We start from the raw sequence: 14,083 nt of genomic DNA, 5'->3' as shown, positions 1-14,083 counted from the left end.
AGAGCCAAACAAAGAAAAAGTTTCCTGAGGCCTTGTAGCTAAAGGCAGAGCCTGGACTCTGGCTCCTGATGGTTCAGCTGCTTGGCACTGGGACTGTAAATGAAGCTTGACTAACAGCTAAGAGCTGTTCTTACAGTGGCACCTGGTGGTTAGTGGGAAAAAAGACATATAAGAAATATTTCTCTAGGGATGGGTATGAGGGTCAGTGCATGAATAATGGTATTGAGACTCACTCTGGCTTCCAGTTTCTGAAGCTGCTTCTTGCCTCCCTTCAGGGCCAACTGCTCAGCCTCATCCAGGCGATGCTGCAGGTCCTTCACTGTTTGATCCAGGTTCTTCTTCATCCTCTCCAGGTGAGCGCTGGTGTCCTGCTCCTTCTTCAGCTCCTCAGCCATCATGGCGGCCTGCAGTATAAAAGGGCAGAACAGCATGAAGCTTGTAGTAAAAACAGCTAATAGGAAACAGTTGCTGAAGGGAACACACAGCTCTGGTCTAAGAGGGCACTGTATTTTTCACTGTTATCAAGTAATATTTCCATGTGATATTTTTCTTTGGTCAGAGGGGGCTGTCAACATTTGCTTTCTTATTTTAGACGTCAAAGCTGAAATAAATTCAGATGGTTAGGAAAGGTATCCAGATAATGCCCAGCAGTGAATATCCAGATAGAATAGTTGGCAATATTCCAACCACTATCCAGAAAGCTAACCGGATAAACATATGATAGCATTTTTACTATCCTAACTTTATCCAGATAATTATGCAGTTAGCAGAACTTTGTGAGAGTAAAACAGATGAAAATTTATTCCAAAGGAGAACACTCTTAAAAATAAAAAGTTGCTGGATCAGGCATAAAAATAAATCAGAATAAGATCAAAAAGCAATGGAGTAAAAGGCCCAGGAAGCTGGAACTCACGTCAGTGATGGCTTTCTTGGCCTTCTCCTCAGCATTTCGGGCCTCCTTGACAGAATCCTCCAACTCGCCTTGTAGCTGAGATATATCTGTCTCAAGCTTCTTCTTTGTATTGATGAGACTTGTGTTCTGTGCAAGGAAAAGAACAGAAATTATTTAAGAATGTCTTTCAGCTCATTCACGGGGGCTGAAAGGTGATGGCTACTGACAGTCCTTCAAACTGAAAGCTTTTATATATTAAAAATGCATGGTCATCTGGTTTGTGTCCTGGTACAAGTCCTCTGAGTTAGTCAGGTCCTAAAAAGAAAAGGGTGTACCTCTCTCTACTAATTTCCTGGAACATTCAGACTTAGAGGGATGGGCTCTCCATTTCTGTGTCAAACACCTGATCTGTCCAATTCAAGAGCTGAAAGGCTCTGCATCCCTGTGCCAAACACTTAAACCATCCAGTCCAAGATTGAAAATCCACCTTTTGGATATAGCCTTCAATCCATAATCCTACTCCCCATTGCCCACCAACCCAATCAGCAGATTAACCGTTCTCCTTAATTATATCCATGACACTCTGTTTGTCTGTCTTGTCTGTTTTGATTGTAAGCTCTTTCGAGCAGGGACTGTCTTCTTAGTGACTCTACAGCGCAGTGTAGGTCTGGTAGCGCTATAGAAATAATTAATAGTAGCACTAGTAGTAAAAAGACCAGATCCATGTTAGTTCTGAGACACAACTTGTTTCAATAGAGCAATTTTGTAGTGATACACATAGGCAGGTACGATACATTAGCGCATATACAGCACCTACTTATAAAGATGATACATGTGCTTATATAGAATTATAAAATTTCACCAGTGATAAATTTATAAGAACATAAGAATAGCCTTACTGGGTCTATCAAGCCCAGTAGCCTGTTCTCATGGTGGCCAATCCAGGTCACTAGTACCTGGCCAAAACCTAATGAGTAGCAATATTCCATACTACCAATCCAGGGCAAGCAGTGGCTTCCCCCCTGTCTTTGTCAATGGACTTTTTCTCCAGGAACTTGTCCAAACCTTTCTTAAAACCAGCTACGCTATCCGCTCTTACCACAACCTCTAGTAACGCGTTCCAGAGCTTAACTATTTTCTGAGTGAAAATTTTTTTTCCTCCTATTGGTTTTAAAAGCATTTCCCTGTAACTACGACTGTCCCCTAGTCTTTGTAATTTTTGACGGAGTGAAAAATCGATCCACTCGTACCTGTTCTACTCCACTCAGTATAATTGTTGTGTGCATGCACCAGTAAGAACAAACACACATATGCATATTTCATAAAATATGCACATAAATGCCAAGACTGTGCTTGCTCTGTCTATTCTCCAACTCGTATATCACATAAAAATAGGTGCCCACCTTTTGCATGTGTACACCCCCAGGTAAATTTATAAGCATCTCCTTTACTCCATAAAACACGGTTCTCTATGCTCAAGTTCTATGAATTCACTTTTCCTGACTATGTGAGTCCGAGTTTTGGGGTTATTACCTGTGAGTGCAGAAGCTGGACACGTTCTGTGGCATCCATCAGCTCTTGTTCAGCCAGTTTACGGGCTCGGTCAGTCTGTTCCAGAGCTGCTCTCAGCTCCTCGATCTCAGCCACCAGTAGGTTGTTTCTGCGCTCCACTAATCCCAGCTGCTCCTTCAGGTCTTCCTGACTTCGTAGTGCATCATCCAGGTGCAGCTGTGTATCCTAGACAAAAGAATTTATGGTACGAAATATTAACAGTTCTTAGTTACTGCATTAGAGATGCCAGAGCATTGTTGTGGTCATTAGTTTGCAATTAAATGCCACAAACAAATGCAACTGTGTAGATGTATGAAATTGAAAATATTGCAACTGAAAGGCCCTGAGCTGCCTTTGCATGTCATGCAGAGGTTTTGGTAGGGTTACCAGATGTCCGGATTTCCCCGGACATGTCCTTCTTTTGAGGACATGTCCAGGGGTCCAGACGATTGTCAAAACCTGGTACCCTATCTGGGTTTTTAAAAGCTTCCTCTAAATCGGCGTCAGGCAAGAGGGTATCTGCACATGCACGGATGCCATGTGATGATGTCACGCGCATGTGTGCACGCATGTGACATCATTGCATTGCACCTGCACATGCGCGGATGCCTTCCTGCCCGATGAGAGCAGGCAGCAAGAAGCGGGACTGGAGCGGGGCTAGGGTGAGATTGGGGGCAGGGCTAGGGCGTAACGGGGCAGGGATGGGTGGAACTGGGCTGGCCCGGGGGGACGGGTCTAGGGGTCCAGATTGTAACCCTAGATTTGGGAAATGCATACCTTGAGCAGACCCTGCACATTGCGCAGTTGTTTCTGGAACTCTGCAGCCTGCCGGTTGGCATGGCTGAGTTGAATCTCCATCTCATTCAGGTCTCCTTCCATCTTCTTCTTAAGGCGGACAGCTTCGTTTCGGCTTCGGATTTCTGAATCCAGTGAAGCCTGCATGGTCTCAACCACCCTCATGTGGTTCCTCTTCATCGTTTCCATCTCCTCATCTTTTTCAGCAAGTTTACGATCGATGTCTGCCTTCACCTGTGTCAGCTCTAGCTGGATGCGCAGGATTTTGGCTTCTTCATGCTCTAGAGCAGCCTAGGCAAGGAAGAGAAAAGCTTAGGAAGTGAATATGAGAAGACTGCTTTCCTAAAAGCTACTGGAATGAATTTTACTTTTCTGTTCTTGGTAGGGGTCCTGAGGAATATTACGAGTCACTTTGTAGAAGAGTACACAGTGGGAACTTCTGAGAAAGAGGCAGATTGGAGCCTGATGATTATACCAGAGACACAAAGACTCATGTCATCTGGGAATGCTATCTGGTTTGGGGTGTCCACATAAAAGGATAAAATTGGGAGTTAAAGGAAAAGAAAGCCCTGAACTCAAACCTTACAGGAGTGAGAGAAATTATAACTGTAACAACCCAAATAGTGTCATCTTTCTTTTCAGATTTAATAATACTAATATTCATTATGATCCATTAAAATATACGCCTCCCCCCCTTTACGAAGCCGCGTTAGGCTTTTTTTTATCGCCGGCCACAGTAGTAAAAGCTCCGACGCTCATAGAAGTCCTATGAGCGTCAGAGGTTTTACCGCCGCAGCTGGCGATAAAAAAAGCCTAACGCGGCTTCATAAGAGGGGAGATAATTAGCAGCCAATAATCTGTATGAATACCTCCCAAATATTCCAAGGTACTTTCCAGACATGTAATTATAGGTGCCCAGTTCCAGAATTCCCCACTTTAGCTTCCTGCTCCAAGAAGCCTCAGTCTTGCTTATTCAAATGGACAAGACTAGAAAGGACTAGAGCTGAGTTTGTACCTCAGTTCCAACGGACCCTCCACCCCCTGTAATACTGCAGAAGATGTAATACCTCAGCCTCCTCTAATGAAGACTGCATTTCAAATTTCTCTTGTTCAAGCTGCTTCTTGGATTTCTCAAGCTCGTGGATGGTTTTGCCCGTTTCAGCAATTTGTTCGGTAAGATCACCTATCTCCTCTGTAAAACATAAACCAGATCAAATGAATGAAGCTTTCTTCCCATGGGGTGTTTAACATTAAAAGTATCCCATAATGTGACAATATTGGGGGGTCAATATTTAGTCAGCAGCGCTCGGAGATTTGTTGATTGCCACCTGCGTTATGCTTATAAGTTACTTATAAGTTATGCTTAATTATCTTTAAAACTTTGATTAATAAGACCCCTGCTTTTTTATATAGGGCACTTATTCCATATTCTGCAAAGAGAATTTTACGATCTAGCGAACAAAATCTGCTATCGATTCCATCATTAAAAATTATTAACACGAGGAGACAATTTATTTTTTCTTGTACGGCACCGCAAACATGGAACGCCCTCCCTATATCTTTACGGGAGGAGAAAGAACTTGGAAAATTTAAATCTGAACTAAAAACCTTTCTTTTTAAAGATGCCTTTTTAACATAATTTTACTCTACATGAATTATATTTTACTTGGTTATACCTGTTCTAACTAAATCCCTTTTGTATTTTCCCTCAATGTTTCTTCTTTACTTTAAAAATTGTATTTCATCCCTCCTTTCCTTATGTTTATTAATGTAAAATTAAGAAGATTTAATCCATTATTTAATATTGTATGTATTGTAATGTATTATATTGTTGTTGTTTTTTTGTTATTTTAATTGTAAATTTTAAATGTACATCGCTTAGAATATTTGAATAAGCGATTGATCAAGTCACCTAATAAACTTGAAACTTGAAACTTGCCTGGAAATTCAGTGCCGGCCTATGTCCGAGCTCTGGCATTGAGTTTCTGGGTTTCCAGAACTGGCTACAGCATAGTTAGTTAAGAGCAGTATTCAGCACTTAACTAGCTAATGGAACCCTGCAGAAAGATAGGACTGACTTTTATGTGGTCCTATTTTTGTGGCAACCTTGGCTGGTTAGGTGCTATATATTAACCTTAAGGAACAAATAAGCAAAAATAGCATAAAATCATATCATATATGATATGTTTAGTAAAAAGGGGGATAGTTAAAAAGCACTTTATCCGCATAATAAGGGCTTTAAAGATTGTCTGCTGCTGAAAGTCCACACATGGCTATTAAACACATGTACTTTTTACTCACAGACTGCAGAGACAAGCCTGGAAAAAGGGAGATGACGGTAGAGTGGAACAACATGCAGTGCTTTCATTATTGAAAATGATGTGCATTGTTTTGGGTATAACAGCTTTCTAGAGAGAGCAGGCACATATCTCTGCGCACAATTTTTCTGTAGGCCATAATCAAAGCAAAGCTACCAAACTAGTCCTTTCACTTTGATTATTGGCGCAAACTTCCTGGGGAGCCGTTTGTCATTATTTATCCCATACAGCATCATCCAAACCAGGGAACTCACGTTGTAAGTTCTTGTTTTCTCGTTTCATGGTTTCGAGATGGTCCAAGGATTCCTCATATGCATTTTTCATTTTGAAGAGCTCGGTGCTCAGTGACCGGGACTCCTTGAGAGATGCCTCCAGCTCAGACTGGCTTTCTTCAAACTTTTGCTTCCATTCTGCCAGAATCTTTAGTAATAGACAGATGTTTTCTTAGTGAATTATAAGTAGTAAACGTGCAGTACCTCATCGCCAAGGTGAGAGTCAATGTGTTCGGCTAAACGGTAATACAGAGGTCCATGTTATACTCAGGTAAGTTCAAAAAATGAGCCCCATAATACATTGTAAAAAGGTTTAGAAAAACAGGGCTTGGTCCAGAGTACACTAATATAGGAAATGTATTTATCTGGGCCAGTGGCATAGTAAGAGGGGATGGGCGCAGGGCACCGTCATGATGGGGGCACCAGCACCCATCCTCCTTTCCGTCCCCCACTACCGCGCATGTTCGCCCCTTTCCCTATCTTATTTAACGTTCCCGGCGCGAGCAGCAACCCCAACCTGCTGCTCGTGCCAGCGTTGGCTCTGTCTCTGATATCACTTCCTGGACCCATGCCTAGGAAGTGACATCAGAGGGAAAGCAGACACATTGTGGGTCGCAAGTTTGTGATGCTGCTCAAGCCAGGAAAATTAAAGAGGTATGGGGGAAGGGAAGGGGGCGCGTGCACAGGGCATGGGGGGTCGGGAAGGAGCAGATAAGAGGACAGGGGAGGGACACCACTCATCTTCGCTACGCTACTGATAGGACCCCATGGCAAACTACCACCACCCCCCCTTATTGGAAATATTCAGATAGCGCCAGTGTGATCACCTGCCAATACATATATTTAACATGATTACCCATATAGATAGTGGTAATGAACTTATGGATTAAATTAAATACCAGCGCCAGTGTTTCACTTAAACTTGTGGCCATACCAGCTGAATGTAGGCCTGAGCTTGTTTCTATTTATGAGCCACAATGTGTTCAGCCTGCCATAGGCACATAGGCCCGGATTCTCAAAAAGCCACCAAAGGTTAGTCAACAGCAGGTGTCTAGATCGTGCCTACCGGCAACTAATGTAAGGGTTTTAATTGGTTCTAAATGGCATGATTATTGGTCACACCATTAAAAAAACAAAACTTAATCAAAACAAAAAATTAGGTGACGCTAGGCGGCCTCCTGGACCGGCACCTAGAATTGCCTAGTGACATTGAAGCCCGGAAGTGGGCATGTAAAGGGGTGGCGCCGGGCTTTGACATCACTAGGCGATGCTAGCCACTATTTAGGAAGGACGCTAGATACTGAAAATGTAGGCCTGTAAAACCCTGGCCTAAATTTCCAGCACCTAGGTAGGGTTACCAGATGTCCGTGGAAACCCGGACATGTCCTCTGTCCGGACTGTCCGGACTCCCGGATGGGCTTTTCAAAACCTGTCATTTGTCTGGGTTTTAGAAAGCCCTGACGAACTCCGGCCACATATGGAGGGCCTCTGAGCATGCGCAAATGATGTCACACACATCCGCGCATGCTCCAGGCCCTTCAGACATAACCAGAGCTTGTCGCAGAAGAAAGGAGGCTTGCTGGGGCAGGGCTGGGTGGAACTAGGCGGGGCTGGAGATGGAACTGGGCGGGGCTCGAGCTGAAAAGGGTAGGGCTGAAGGCGGAATGGGGCGGGGTTTTCCTTTGTAAACTATGGTAAACCTCGTCCTTGACAGCTGCGATTCTGAAGTGGCGCCTGTCGGTGATTGACATGCGGCAGGTGCCATGACTTAAGCTCTTTTGAGCAGGGACTGTCTCTTCTGTGTTTTGATGTACAGTGCTGATTAGTAGTAGTAGTAGAATCTGGGTTATACAGTCTAATACCTTGTCAAAGTTCCTCTGCTTCTTATCCAGAGCAGCTGCAAGGGAGTTTGCTCTCTCCACATCCACCATCAGGTCTTCCACTTCACCCTGCAACCTCAGCTTGGTCTTTTCCAGTGATGCACACTTTGCGTTCACAGCTTCAATTTGTTCCTCAGCCTCCTGGAGACGCTGAGCAAGCTTTTTCCTAGAAGAATGCTTCAGTGTGAGATACTGTATGGTACTCCCTAAAACAGTGGTATTCAACCCAGTCCTCAGGGACCACCTGGCCAGCTGGGTTTTCAGGATATCCACAATGAATATGAATGAGGATATCCTGAAAACTTGGACTGGCCAGGTGGTCCCTGAGAACTGGGTTGAACACCACTACCCTAAAACACAGCATTACATCTTAGCGCATTATGAGAAGGGTGAGTTCCTGCCTCAGTCCATGTTTTTCTCTTACCTCAAATGCTTAGAAATCACTTGTTCTGTATCATGAAATATGACACTTACCCCCTCTTCTACGAAACTGCGCTAGCAGTTTCTAGCGCAGAGAGCCGCGCTGAATGGCCCGCGCTGCTCCCGATGCTCATAGGAACTCTATGAGTGTCGGGAGCAGGGCAGGCCATTCAGCGCAGCTGCCTGTGCTAGAAACTGCTAGTGCAGTTTCGCAGAAGAGGCCCTTAGTGTGATAGAATAACTTAAACTATGGATAAGCTGGTAGCTGGTTTTAAGAAAGGTTTGGACAAATTCCTGGAGGAAAAGTCCATAGTCTGTTGTTAAGACATGGGGGAAGCCTCTGCTTGCCCTGGATCGGTAGCATGGAATGTTGCTACTTTTTGGGTTTGAGCCAGGTACTAGTGACCTGAATTGACCACCGTGAGAACGGGCTACTGGGCTTGGTCTGACCCAGTAAGGCTATTCTTAAGTTCTTAATGTATGTGTTCTGTGCCATTAACTATAGTATTTGGTAAGACATTGTGTTTATAGGCAAGCAGTCTTGTTAATTGTTCTGTGTGTATTTTAATTGTTTATTGTGTATGTATATTTTGTTATCCACCTTGGATAAAGGTGGACTAGAAATGACAATAAACTAAACTATAAAAACTACTGAATACGTTCCTTCGTAGGGTGATCAGAAAATAGCAAGCATGGCTGTTGAGCAAAAAGCTAAGAGCAAGCACACCATAAGCCAGTGGTTCCTAAACAGTGTGCTCTGGTGCCCCAGGGCACAGAAGCAACCTCACCGGGGTGCCACAGCATATTTTAAGACCCTTTTCAAAATGTGGCACTCATGGGATGGTTGGTAGGAATGTCCGAGCCCTGCCAGCTAAAACGGTTGCTACTAGGGGAGGAAGGGGAGAGAAGACCTGAGAGGAAATGTGTGGCCTAGGATGTGCCATGGAAAAACTACTTAACACTAACGGGTGCGGTGAACTAAGAATGTTTGGGAACCACTGCCATTGGCAAAACAGAAAGAAGCCACTTGTTTGCATGTCATTATAAGGGGAATCTTTTACTAACCAAAAAGCAAAAAGGGAACAAATTAGACTATTAATTAGTTCTGCTAAACATTACTGTTTTCAAACTTTCAGAGCTTCATTTTAGAGAATGACACGGGGACAAATTTTTCCCCTGTCCCTGCAGGAACTCAATTTTCCCGCCCCGTGAGTTTTGTCACTCTCCCTGTCTCTGCCCCATTTTTGTAAGCTGTGCCTTAACCACACAAGCCTCAAACACTTATGATTCTAAAGTGTTTGAGGCTTGTGCAGATGAGGACAGAGCTTAGGCATTGGTGGAATGAGGCATTATGACATCACAATCTGAGCTCTAGAATGTTGCTACTTATGATTCTAAAGTGTTTGAGGCTTGTGCAGATGAGGACAGAGCTTAGGCATTGGTGGAATGAGGCATTATGACATCACAATCTGAGCTCTAGGATGTTGCTACTTATGATTTTAAAGTGTTTGAGGCTTGTGCAGATGAGGACAGAGCTTAGGCATTGGTGGAATGAGGCATTATGACATCACAATCTGAGCTCTAGGATGTTGCTACTTATGATTTTAAAGTGTTTGAGGCTTGTGCAGATGAGGACAGAGCTTAGGCATTGGTGGAATGAGGCATTATGACATCACAATCTGAGCTCTAGAATGTTGCTACTTATGATTTTAAAGTGTTTGAGGCTTGTGCAGATGACGGAGCTTAGGCATTGGTGGAATGAGGCATTATGACATCACAATCTGAGCTCTAGAATGTTGCTACTTATGATTCTAAAGTGTTTGAGGCTTGTGCAGATGAGGACAGAGCTTAGGCATTGGTGGAATGAGGCATTATGACATCACAATCTGAGCTCTAGAATGTTGCTACTTATGATTCTAAAGTGTTTGAGGCTTGTGCAGATGAAGACAGAACTTAGGCATTGGTGGAATGAGGCATTATGACATCACAATCTGAGTTCTAGAATGTTGCTACTTATGATTTGCAAGTGTTTGAGGCTTGTGCAGATGAGGACAGAGCTTGCAGGAATGGGGCAGGGACAGGAAAAGAACTTGCGGGGATGGGATGGGATGGTAAAATAAGTTCCTGCGGGGATGGGGAAAAATTTGTCCCCGTGTCATTCTCTACATCATATCAAAAACTGTATATGAAAGAGTGTGTATAAAATGTGGCAGCCTCTACTAGGCAGCAAACAACAGGTATTATAGTAATGAGGAAAGCTTTGTGAACTGAGATGGATCCGTAATGTGGGAATAAAGTAGAATCAATGAGCTCACATAGCACTAGGAAGGAAAACTGGATCCAGTCCCTCTTGCCAACAGTATACTGTATGAATAAGAAAGAACCAGCATCCCAGAATGCTGCAAAAAGGATACGTACTTGGCTTCTTCCAATTCCTCTGTGCGCTGGATAGCATCTGTCTCGTATTTGGTTCTCCACTGGGCAACCTCGCTGTTGGCCTTGGAGAGTGCACGCTGCAGCTCAGTCTTGGCCTCCTGCTCCTCTTCATACTGCTCCCGCAGCAAGTCGCAGTCATGGCGTGCAGACTGCAGTGCATGGGCCAGCGCATTCTTAGCCTGTGACACAGATAAATGTGAAGAGGTTACTGGCTGAACACAGAGCACCTGAATTATCTTCTGATTTGCTGTTTCTGGTTTGTCACAAACACAGTCATGAAAAACATTTGGGTTGGAACTTTGCTATGTTACAAAACTGTGCTTTATGCTTATAAGAACTGCAACACTTTGTACCACAGACGCAATAATATTTATTATTAAGGAACACTTTTTGTACATATTTATGTTAGCCTAGAAGAAGGGTTACCAGATGTAAAGAGTTCCCTGGACATGTCCTCCTTTTTGAGGACATGTCCGGGAGTCCAGACGGCTTTTCAAAACCCGGACAAAAGCAATGAGCGACATCGGGACAGCATGCGCGTGATGTCATCATATCACACCAGCACATGTGCAGATGCCGTCCCGATGAGCTAACAGGTTGAGGGGGCGGGGCTGGGGCAGAATGGGCATGGCTCAGGGGGAACGGGGCGTGGTCAGGCAGAACGGGGCGGACCTAAAGGTGTGGCCGTGGGCCCAGATTTTCAGTTACGAAAATCTGGTAACCCTACTGAGAAGCGGTCTAGCGGTTACAGCAGCTGTCTCGGCACCCTGAGGTGGTGAGTTTGATTCCCACTGCAGCTCTTTGTGACTCTGGGCAAGCCACGTAATACTTCATTGCCCCAGGAACAAAATGAGTACCTGTCTAAAATATGTAAACTGTTTTGTTTGTGTAAACCGTACAGAAAAGATGGTATACAAGTCCTATGCCCTTTACCCTTATAATGCAATGAACAACGTGACCTGTTCAATTTTGGTACAATCCCTTATACTAAGTCATTGATTACTCTAATACTGCCTATTTAGCAATTTCCCAGAAGAATATGCAAAATGCGGCAGTCAGGTTAATTTTTGGGCTGAAGAAATTCGATCATGTAACACCTTCCTATCGACTTCTGCACTGGTTGCCGAAGGAGACGCGGGTGAAGTTTAAGTTAGGTTGTTTTTGCTTTAAGGTACTATTTGGGTTAGCCCCTCAATATATAACTGACCTTTTCTCTTTTTCAACCAATAGACATAAGAGAAGCTCACACTTGAATTTTGTCTCTCCACCGGCTAGAGGATGTAAATTTAAAAAACATCACCAACATCTTCTTTCATATCAGGCAGCATTATGGGGCAAAGATCTGGAACAATTGCTTCTGCTTGCTAACAATTGCTTGCTGGGGAATTTAGGAGACACCTAAAAACATATCTGTTCCTGATGTATTTAGGTCACTGATTTGTTTAACCTTATTACACAATAATTGATCTTTAGGGCTCTCAGTTATTAGTTCTTAATCTTTGTAAGTTTTACTTAATTTGTTGCATTTTTTAACTATTGTAAACCGCATAGAACTTTACAGTCCTGCGGTATATAAACTGTTATTATTATTCAATGTCAGCCGCTGAGCTGCAGGTTGGCGAATAGCTCTTTCTTCTAATCAGTATTCGACTCTGCCTTCCCTAAGGATATTGTCAGACCTGATTTACAGAGTCCTCAGGCAAAGGGTGATTTACAGAGTTCTTACGCACCATCAAAAATACAGTGTGTGGGGCCTTAGTACCACACCAACACAGGAAAGAGCAATATTTGACTCAAGCACAGGGTAAGTACATTACACGGAGCATTAGATCTTTGTGCACCAAACTGGCACAGGACATGTTTTGTAAGTAGAGCCTGAATACAATGAGAAAGCCCAGCATCTTTATACTCTGGGTTAGATATTCGGCCTGCAGTAGTCAGCAGTTTTTAAGCCACTTACAGCTAGTGGGCATAGGGTTACCATATTTTTCTCTGTGAAACCCCAGACACATGACCCCGCCCCTTTCTGCCTCCAGCCAGTCCCGCCTCCATCCCTGCCCCATTCTTCCCTAAGCCCCGCCCCCAAAAGCCTCCTCTCTTCTTCTGGATGAGCTCCAGCCACGTCTGGAGGGCCTAGAGTATGTGCGGATGTGTGTGGTATCATCCGCGCATGCTCAGGGGCCCTCCAGATGTGACCGGAGCTCATTGAGGCTTTCCAAAACCCAGACAAATTCCGGGTTTTGGAAAGTGCGTCCGGGAGCCCAGACAGTCCTCTAAAAAGAGGACATGTCTGGGTTTTCCCGGGTGTCTGGTAACCCTAAGTGAACTGAATTAGTCCCGTATATTCAATGCCACGTCCAGGTTTCAGTACTTAGAAACATAGAAACATAGAAACATAGAAAGATGACGGCAGAAAAGGGCTACAGCCCATCAAGTCTGCCCACTCTACTGACCCACCCCATTAAGTCTGGGTGCTAATGACTTAGTTCTTTAGCTCGACCCTCGTAGTGATCCTACGTGGATGTCCCATTTATTCTTAAAGTCGAGCACGCTGGTGGCCTTGATCACCTGCATCGGAAGTTTGTTCCAGTGATCCACCACCCTTTCTGTGAAGAAGTACTTCCTGGTGTCACCATTAAAGTTCCCTCCTCTGAGTTTGAGTTCGTGCCCTCTTGTGACCGATGGTCCTTTGAGAAGGAAGATGTCGTTTTCCACCTCGACACGTCCTGTGACATATTTAAATGTCTCAATCATGTCCCCCCTTTCCCTGCGCTCCTCTAGAGTATAGAGCTGCAATTTGCCCAGTCTTTCTTCGTATGAGAGACCCTTGAGTCCGGAGACCATTCTAGTGGCCATCCGCTGGACCGACTCGGCTCGAAGCACATCTTTACGGTAATGTGGTCTCCAGAATTGCACACAGTACTCCAGATGAGGTCTCACCATGGCTCTGTAAAGTGGCATTATGACTTCAGGCTTGCGGCTGACGAAGCTTCTCTTGATACATCCCATCATTTGCCTTGCCTTGGATGAGGCCTTCTCCACTTGTTTGGCCGCCTTCATGTCTGCACTGATGATTACTCCCAAATCCCGTTCTTCTGAAGTCCTAGCTAGTGCTACTCCATTCAAGGTGTATGTTCTGCATGGATTTCTGCTGCCGAGATGCATGACTTTACACTTCTTAGCGTTGAAGCCCAGCTGCCATGTTGAGGACCAGTTTTCCAACATGATCAGATCCTGAATAACAAGAGATGTGCAACTTAACTGGGCATTGGTCAATACTGAGACCAGTGCCCAGTTAGCTCAGCAGAGAAAGTTGGGACTACCTTTTTGCTGTCTCAACTTTATCCTCTTACTTAGCTGGTTAGTGGACTGAATATCGCCACTAATTGGTTATATTCCAGCTCTGCCCATGCTCTGGTCTGAAAGACCCCCCACGCTCCCAGCACTAGCTAATCAATGCCTGGGCAGTCACAGAGAATTTTCAGTGGCACTAGCCATTTAAGTGCTGCTGAACATCAG

The 14,083-nt window shown here is 44.3% G+C and overlaps 1 protein-coding gene across 2 annotated transcripts in view; it reads right to left on the bottom strand.

The window, feature by feature from the left end:
* Positions 1-14,083, bottom strand: part of LOC117368283 (myosin-3) — a 67,318-nt gene that overhangs the window by 3,928 nt on the left and 49,307 nt on the right. For both annotated transcript variants that reach the window (XM_033961787.1, XM_033961788.1), the window contains exons 29-36: positions 10,547-10,743; positions 7,691-7,874; positions 5,811-5,976; positions 4,306-4,430; positions 3,221-3,529; positions 2,426-2,629; positions 914-1,039; positions 234-404 (exon numbers count right to left, since the gene is read on the bottom strand). In XM_033961787.1, coding sequence (XP_033817678.1) covers positions 234-404; positions 914-1,039; positions 2,426-2,629; positions 3,221-3,529; positions 4,306-4,430; positions 5,811-5,976; positions 7,691-7,874; positions 10,547-10,743 — 1,482 coding nt within the window. The remainder of the gene's footprint in view (positions 1-233; positions 405-913; positions 1,040-2,425; positions 2,630-3,220; positions 3,530-4,305; positions 4,431-5,810; positions 5,977-7,690; positions 7,875-10,546; positions 10,744-14,083) is intronic.

The sequence above is a fragment of the Geotrypetes seraphini genome, chromosome 10 (genome assembly GCF_902459505.1).
Source record: "Geotrypetes seraphini chromosome 10, aGeoSer1.1, whole genome shotgun sequence".
NCBI lineage: Eukaryota > Metazoa > Chordata > Amphibia > Gymnophiona > Dermophiidae > Geotrypetes > Geotrypetes seraphini.
This window is presented reverse-complemented; position numbering and strand designations above follow the sequence as displayed.